Source organism: Diadema antillarum, unplaced genomic scaffold (assembly GCF_040938485.1).
Source record: "Diadema antillarum isolate AM-2024a unplaced genomic scaffold, OU_Dant_1.0 scf00000018, whole genome shotgun sequence".
NCBI classification, from domain to species: Eukaryota; Metazoa; Echinodermata; class Echinoidea; order Diadematoida; family Diadematidae; genus Diadema; species Diadema antillarum.
The window spans coordinates 579,958-588,335 of NW_027270907.1; the positions used below are offsets into that span (position 1 = coordinate 579,958).

The 8,378-nt window shown below is 41.5% G+C and overlaps 1 protein-coding gene across 1 annotated transcript; it reads right to left on the minus strand.

Annotated features, from left to right (window-relative positions):
• Positions 1–2,350: 2,350 nt before the first annotated feature.
• LOC139727775 (neuropeptide CCHamide-1 receptor-like) lies at positions 2,351–3,526 on the minus strand. Its single transcript, XM_071638755.1, has one exon. It carries the CDS (start codon positions 3,524–3,526, stop codon positions 2,351–2,353), a length of 1,176 nt encoding a protein of 391 aa, XP_071494856.1.
• Positions 3,527–8,378: the final 4,852 nt, after the last annotated feature.

Consider the following 8,378-nt stretch of genomic DNA (forward strand, 5'->3'; position numbering starts at 1 on the left):
AAGAATAGGGAAGCCAGCCGTCAACTACGGATTAGTTGGTATGGGAAACGCCTGCAACATGTATCCAAGCCAGTCTACCTGGGGGTGACACTTGACAGGTCCCTCACTTTCAAGGATCACATCATTAAGACCAAGGCAAAGGTGGCATCAAGGAATATATATATATATATATATATATATATATATATATATATATAATGTAAACATAAGCCTGAAATCTGACCAAACATTGAAAGCTATAGTAGACAACCTTGGCACCCCGGATGAAACTTAAAGATTCGTGACAACTGTGTTCCAAACATTTTTTTTTTAAAGCAAAATTTAAACCCTAGTCGCTTCTCCGTTCTTCTGGAGCAATTGCTAGATATAAAGAAAGAATGGTTTATCTTACAGACATGAGAAACGTTTTATATCAAATGACATGCACCCTCGGGATGTTGTTTCCAGTAATCAAAACTCATGAGGAGGCTCTAGCTAGCTTGTTCGCTTGTTCTGTTTTATTGATCTCTTGGTTTTTACTCTGCGAATTAATGTGGAATGAAACACCATTTAACAGTTGGCAATTCAATAATTCAAGACATTGTGGATATGCGCTGTAAGATATGTGCAGCTTGTCATTGGCGAAGGTACACTGCGTCTTTGTACATTTACACCTCAGATCTTTAAGATAAAGATTATGTTCCTTGGACATTATATACACCATGAATACAAAAGACGAGCTTTGATAGCGATTTCTTCATAAAGTTGTGCGTAACAACGATCTATTTACAACCATTTCATCGATTCAGTGTTCGTAGAAAATAGATTCAGAATTTGCAGATGTAGACCATCCAAATGTGTTGCGACTTATGTCATGTTGCACACATAGATTACGGTACCCAGGTAGTTCACTGACCTTGGTCAGACCGGTAAAGTCCCTTTTTGTAGAAACTTGAGAAAAATACGTATTTTAGTCCGAATCTGCTCGCAAGTCCAGATGTAAACTTAGTCCCCTGATGTGGTGGATTCATAAGTCACGGTAGAAATGTTTTTCTCGCAAAACAAAGTCGGACATATTTCAGTTCGAAGGTGGATTTGAAAGGTTTCAAGCGCTGCAGGATGTAGTCATCTAATTAAACAAAGTCAGTATTCCAACTGCCGTGAAGTAAGTTAAAGACGCTGTAATTGTCCACTTTCATGGGTATATAATAAACAAAAACACAACTGAATCTCCTGCTGCTTTAATACTCAGTCTCCTTTTCTTAAAGATGTGTTAATTTCTTCATTTCATGCATGCTTTGAAAAATGTGCCTATTTTCTGTGAAAGCCTCTTCGTTGCAAATGCAGAAAGTCCGTCGGAAAGTCCGGCTTATTCGTCTCTAGGACAGCATTACCCGAGTCACTCCTAGCTTGCATCTCAAAGAACATGACTTGATTTACCAAAATAAAACAAGGGACATCAGTTCCTGTATCATCTGATGGCATTGATCAGCGTTAAATGTTTACCGACGCACTTTATTGAAACTGATGCAACACTAGCCCGTATTTGAAACAGCCCAGCGGCAAAATGGCAAGACAAATAGAAGTTGGTTTGCCGCAAGATTCTGACAAACAAAAAATGTGATTTTTTTCCCTCCTGCTACCTACATGATGTTTCGTTTTCCTCTGAGATTATGTGAGATGATAATACCCATTATTGGCAGTCATGTACGTAGAATAAAATACTCGTGTTGAAAGCCATTAAAGTCTGAAACGTTGAACTTGACGGGTAATCAGGCAATTGCATTTGACAGGAAATTGATGAATGATTACACCTGTGTCGATCACGGTATCTGTTTCATCAGAGCAGTATGGACTGCCTAATAATGACAGATTTCAGTCGTTTTAAATCTAGCATATACATCCCACGCATACACATCTTGCGCATACTTTGCATAAGGTTTATTGAGTAACGATAAACCCATTCACCGAGGCGATCGATATCCCTCAGGGAAATTAAACGGAGTTGGTCCAACAGTGCGGTGCAAGTATCTTCCATTATTTAGTTAGCATTTTAATGCAAGCACAAGCCTTCGCATGATAAGTAGGATTTATACGTTAAATACAACAATGTGTATGAGTTTGTGTAGTTACATTAATGAAGGTCTCTGTACTTGTCGCATCCTCACGCGCGGATGACGATATCAAGGTAACTACTCGCTTTCGTAAGTCTCTCACAACCCCGTGCCTGTCTTTAAGGGCAATTGTGTTTCTGTATTGTCCTTAATTGTTTACTTGTTTATGGGTCTTTTGTCTGTTTTGCTCTACAATAAATGGCAGTGGTAACCCACCAATGAAGACGCTGTTCAGTTCTCATCAGCGGCGGCTTTGATCACACCGACTCAGAGGCAGTGCGGACAAGATGTTGATCGACGTTGTTCGAGTTTTCATTGACCGGCAACGCCAGCTGCGGGATGGAACGCATAGACGGTGTGCGAATGATTACCGAACTCCTTGTCCGCCCACTGGTCTCGCTGAAGTTGCGAAAACTCCGAGTCGCCCGGTAAAGCCCAAATTTGCGAGCTAGATGCTGGCGGAACGACGAACTCATTGAATACAGGATAATGGGGTTGATGCAGGACGCCAGATAGTACAGCACGATGCGCAGTCGGCCGAGAATGTACCAGGAGGGGCGAGAAAACACCACGAGGTTGAAGTCGAAGATGAGCCAGCTGAGATAGACGTACTGCGGCAGCCAACAGATGGTGAAGACCAGCGTGATGATGAAGAGATTGATCGACACGCGAAGTCTAGCCTTGTCGTCTGCATTGGCGCTCCTGCGCCGGTGAAGAATTGTCTTCTCGCTGAGCAGCTTCCGCGCGCACAACGCGTAGAAGAACGTCATCGAGAACACGGGCACCACGTAGAAGAACACGAGCTGGATGGTGTAGAAGATCTTGTAGGACAGTTTCTCGTACTTGAAGGTGCACGTGCTAACCATAGCGGGGCTCAACACTGCGTCGAAGAACACGAAACACGATATGGAGCACGTGATGACCCAGATTATAAGGCAGAGGACAACCGTTGCGCGCATGATGCTCAACCGTCGCACCAGAAAAGGCTTTACTATGGCAAAGTATCGCTCGATACTGACGGCTGTTAAGCTCATCGAAGAGACGCCAAATGAAGCGTGATAGAAAAAGTGGTTAAGCCGGCAGTAGTGGAACGTTGTGCGCATGTACGACGGTGCAATGACTGGCGGTGCCGTTATAACGATGAACAGAAAGTCTCCCAGTGCCAAGTTGGCCAGGAGGATGTTCGGCGGTGTGCGTAACTCACGGACAGTCCCGACCAAGTAGAAGAGGGTACCGTTGGTAACCATCCCCATCACCACTTCCATGACGATAATCACGGTAAAGGCCAAAGGAGTCGGGGTCCGTTTCGGGATAAACTTGGGCAGGTCTGTCATATTGTCGTCGAAGTCCGTTAAATTGTCATCGAAATCCATTGTTGGTGCAATGGCGTAGTGGTCCAGCAAAACCGATGATTGATTGAGGATGAACTCCATCTTGCCCTCCGAATTATGTCGCGTTCATTAATCACCCTCATGTATACCAGTACCTGTAGAAGAAGAGAAGGTAAAAGAAATGACGAGAATGAATGCCGAGTTTGTATCATGGGCCAATTTCCAGAGCACATACACCAAGTGGGGTCGTGTGAGTCTAGATCTCTCCATTAAAAATTAATGGAGGGGGAAGGCTGGCTAGGTTCGGATATATTTGAGAATCCCTGTAACGAATTGTGTACAGCTCTATCACTGATGTCTATGTAAGATACACACACAGCCGAAGAATCTCGACTGGAGTCGACCATTACTGATATTATAAAGCTTACGTGTCGATGCACATGTTCGCTGACCGGTGCTACTTGTGGTTTTTCGAATGTACCCTGATGAGCAGCGAATGAATCGGGTCACCCACGAATCTCCACGCCACCGGGTCATTAAAGGAAACCAAAACCCAAAGAGAGATGTGGATTGAGTGAAAGCAGCAACATTAGTAGAACACATCGGTGAAAGTTTGAGGAAAATCGGACAATCGATGCAAAAGTTATGGATTTTTAAAGTTTTGTTGTTGGAACCGTTGGATGAGGAGACTAATAGAGCTTATGGCGTAATGTGTGGACAGCAATATGAAGAAAACATAACGGGAATTCCACAAAAATCATTTTTTTAATGAAAATTGCACATTCCATCAACTTGATACTGACATGATGTTAAGGGTAGCAATTACTTCCCCTGCTCTTTGAAAGCAGTTAGTCAAGTTCTCTCTTTCATTATGCTAAAAAAGTGCCTTTTGTGGAATTCCCGTTACATTTTCTTTATGATATTGTTGTCCACAGATGACGTCATGACCTCTAGTCCTCTCCTCATACAGCGGTTCCAAGTCCAAAACTTTAAAAATTCATAATTTTTGCATCGATTGTTCAATTTTCCTCAAACTTTCACTGATGTTTTCTAATAATGTTGCTGCTTTCACTCAATCCACATTTCTCTTTGGGTTTTTGGTTTCCTTTAAGAATCGCTCTGCCCTCTCTTTGCCCTTTGTGAGAAGGCCATGGTAATGGAAAGGGCATCGTTTCACCTCGATGACGAGACGTTAAGTGCTGATCTTTTTCTACCCTGGTAATCGTGGTGAACTTCCACAAAATGTCATCGCCCACTTGTGCATTTAGACCATAGATGTTTCGGGCAATCGGACCAGCTTGTCGGTGGCGAATGTGCTGTTGTCTTGAGCAACTAAACCTCCCTAATTCAAAACAATAACGAAAGGATAAATTGCGAGGATTTGGGATCAAAGTATGTTTTCATCATGATTTAAATGAACGATTGCTGGTTCTAATGTTGCGTACTGTAGGTGAAACCAACTGGAGCTCAAGGCGACAGGACACGTGTACCTCTCATAGAAAGGGAGACATGGAAATAAGAATACTTATCATAAACATAATAATATATATTCCATACATAGTTTACATGAAATGTTTACACTGATAACATTTTTACATATCCATTCTCATTCCAGGCTAATTGCAGAAGACCACCTATGGTTTGAATAGTACACACATCATATGCATGAAATGAAAAGAAGGGATTGTAGTCCACTATCACTGTCCAACAACTTTTGATTGTTAAGCTAAATTTTTAACGCGTCACGCGTCCTCTTCAGAGTGCCAATACAGTGGTGAGATATTGAAGATTAACGTTGGCCCTCTTACACTGTCTTAGGTCTTGCAGCTGATTGCTGTTGGAACGCGTTGAAAATTTAATGTAAACGCTGAATAATCAAAGCCACCAATCTTCGTCTGTTCATGTTATTTTCTTCATGGGTCGTGTTAAAATGACGCCATTAGCCACTGCAGGATCTTTATGATTCTTTAGTGTTTGACTAATATAGATGTCAAACCAGTGATTGTGAAAGAAAAATGCACGGACTCGTGAGGCAACGATGCTTGGTGACACGTTCGAAGCGACATCCTAAAGCGATTCGTGTTTTCAACGTATCAGTATCTTCACGCTAAGACAACTTATACATGATACTTACATCGCAAATAATTGTGGCGATCTTTTCGCCAAGCAATGTGATTCAATGGCGAAGACATGCGTTTTCCCAATTCTATGATATCAAGTCATTAATAGCTCCGTGGCTTTCACGGGTGGAGCATTACGTGGCAACGACACACGATGTTATCCATTCGAATGTACTGGGATGTTGATCAGATGAAGACATGAAGCTGTGAAAACGTAATGTGATGCTTAAATGCTTCAGGATGTCTCACACGTATTGTACATGCATCGACAATCGACCTCTAGCAGACGACAAAAAGGTGGGGGGACATTGATGAGGAGCACGTCCACCGGGGAGATGGAGGCGTAATGCTGATTGCTCGGAAACAAGCCGTTCATTTGTAAACATTTAGCTCTTATTATGTGGCCATTACATCGCCTTGCAAGCATTCGAGGGTACAGGGGGTAGGATGAGGGGAGGATTACAGCATGTCGCCAACGACTCGGACCAGTTTGCACATTCTTCCTCCATAGCAGGCCCTTAATGTTACACCCCTCGCCCTTCTATCGCCGGAGGGAGTTTAATCAGGTGCATCTTAATGCGGCTGGTAATTTGATCGTGCCCTCCATTAAGATTACCCCTCGACGCAGCGCGACCCGACACAATGGAGAGGGTAATCTCTCAAAATTCGCTTTGATTAGGGTAACACTTCATAACGCCATTATAACACCCACCTTGTACCCCCTAAGGTGAGCGACGACCTCTGGTTGAAAATAGGTGTGGTGATTATTGACAGGTCGTCTCAATATCTAGCCTTAACTCTATACCCCATGGCAAGCTAAAAGACTCTTTAAGTACAAAGTAAAGAAATGGGATGGGGTAGGCGGGGAGCAGAGTAAGGACATTGAATCAACTTGATGTTTCCGCGGTCAGTAAGAAGTGAAAACTTGTGCATCCGATTGCTATACGTTTTACTCATTTTGACCTAAACTGCTACAGTATCTGTGTAGTGACCATACTGATGGAGACGCTCCATCTCATGCTTATTTCATAACATTGTTTTCTTGTAGAGGGGAAATGATAATCAGTGGTTGGCTCCTCGAGCGTATTTTTGAGACATTTTCTCAGACAACAACGCCCTTTACAGTGTCTGAACGCACAAAGGGGAAACTGCACCCATTCGTTATCACCCAAGTCTTTGGTCAGTTAGGATGACTCAATCTTTTGATAAATAAACAAATGAAGAAGATATACGTGGTTGAGTAAACCACTTTATAAGGTGATAAGATCGTGTGTGGGAGTGAGTGTTTGAAATGCTAAATGCATATATATATATATATATATAATAAACATATGAGGAAAACATACGTGCTTGAGTAAACCACGTCAGAAGTTGATAAGGTCGTGTGTTGGAGTGAGTGTTTGACATGTTAAATGCTTATATATATATATATATATATATATATATATGTATATATATATATATATATATATATATATATATATATATATATAATCATGTTCATCGTTTTCATCTACCACAATCTATTCTCTATTTTTAAAGTTTTATTGGAATATGTGAGTCCGGCAGTGTTCATCTGGTGTCGTCTTGAAACCAGTCCAGCCGACCGATTGTTTGCTAAAGCAAAAAATATAGATGCCGCAAAGGAAATGTGGGGAAGAAGAAGAAGAGACACAAATTTAACGGCACGACGCTGAAAATCAGCAAATTTCCTTCCAAACCAACGGCCTTCCCCTTACATCAAGCATCAATATATTGAAACGCAAAGTAAACGGAGACGGCGAGACTGCCTATAATTTCTTCACGTGTCCACTTTCATTTGGATGTGTGGCAATTTAATAAAAGGAGATTCTAAAACTCCAGAAAAAAGGGCACACATAAGGACATCATGTGATTCTCTAGAATTATTCAATCTTGCTTTGATTCCACATTTGCTATATTAGCTAAGGGCAGAATACACAAGTAGAAACACTGTCTCTTGTTATTTTCTTGAGTGTATTTCGTGCCAACGAAATAGTAAAAAAGAAGAAATTATAAAATAGCAGAAAATTAGGTCAGAATCTCCTAAAGCTTCGCGAATCACATCAAGCGACTTTGACACGCTCGCACAAGTTAGTGTAGGTATCTTACCGTGGATGGTTGCCATGTTTCAACGCTTGAAATAATCCTGATTCAGAACATTCTTAATAGACTAATGGTTCATCGTAACTATACATGTGCTACTTTTGGTAAGACGCAGGACACGTTATCTTCTGACAATATTCTCCTAGACAGACAGACAGACAGACGACAAACTAAAGACTTGCCAATGCATTCTTTTGCCTCGCTGTGGAGCGTTTACAAAATGTTGGTTCAATAGCGATTTTGATGATAATAATGACAAAATGATAGTTATGATAATAATCCTGCCACGTAAGAGCTCCTCATAACTTTAGATAACAATGAATAGTTACATAAAAAGTACGTTTTAAGTCTATTAAAGAAATGCCACCGAAGGGGGAGTTCCTAATTTCTACTAGTAATCACTTTAAGTCCACAGTTTGGCGGCTGCACAGGCAAATGCTCGGTCTCCTAATAATATCTTTGATTTTTATGATAGGATCTAAAAGAAGAAGGGTATCTGTAGGCATGCACAGGGTAGGAGTGTGTTTGTGAGATTTAAGTATTCATGATTGTGCAGTATAACCAGGGGCTTGATCAATAAAATTGCCCTGAAAACAACCAGCAAGATCTTAGATGATACCAGTATTCCTTGGAGAAGATGAAGCCAGAGAGGGACTCTCAAATATAGGAGTGATCCGTAAGAGTATGGATCTACTGCAGATCAGCCCAGC

What these genes read in the sequence shown, in the direction of transcription:
- LOC139727775 (XM_071638755.1), bottom strand. Translation starts at nt 3,526, where the DNA reads ATGGAGTTCATCCTCAATCAATCATCGGTTTTGCTGGACCACTACGCC.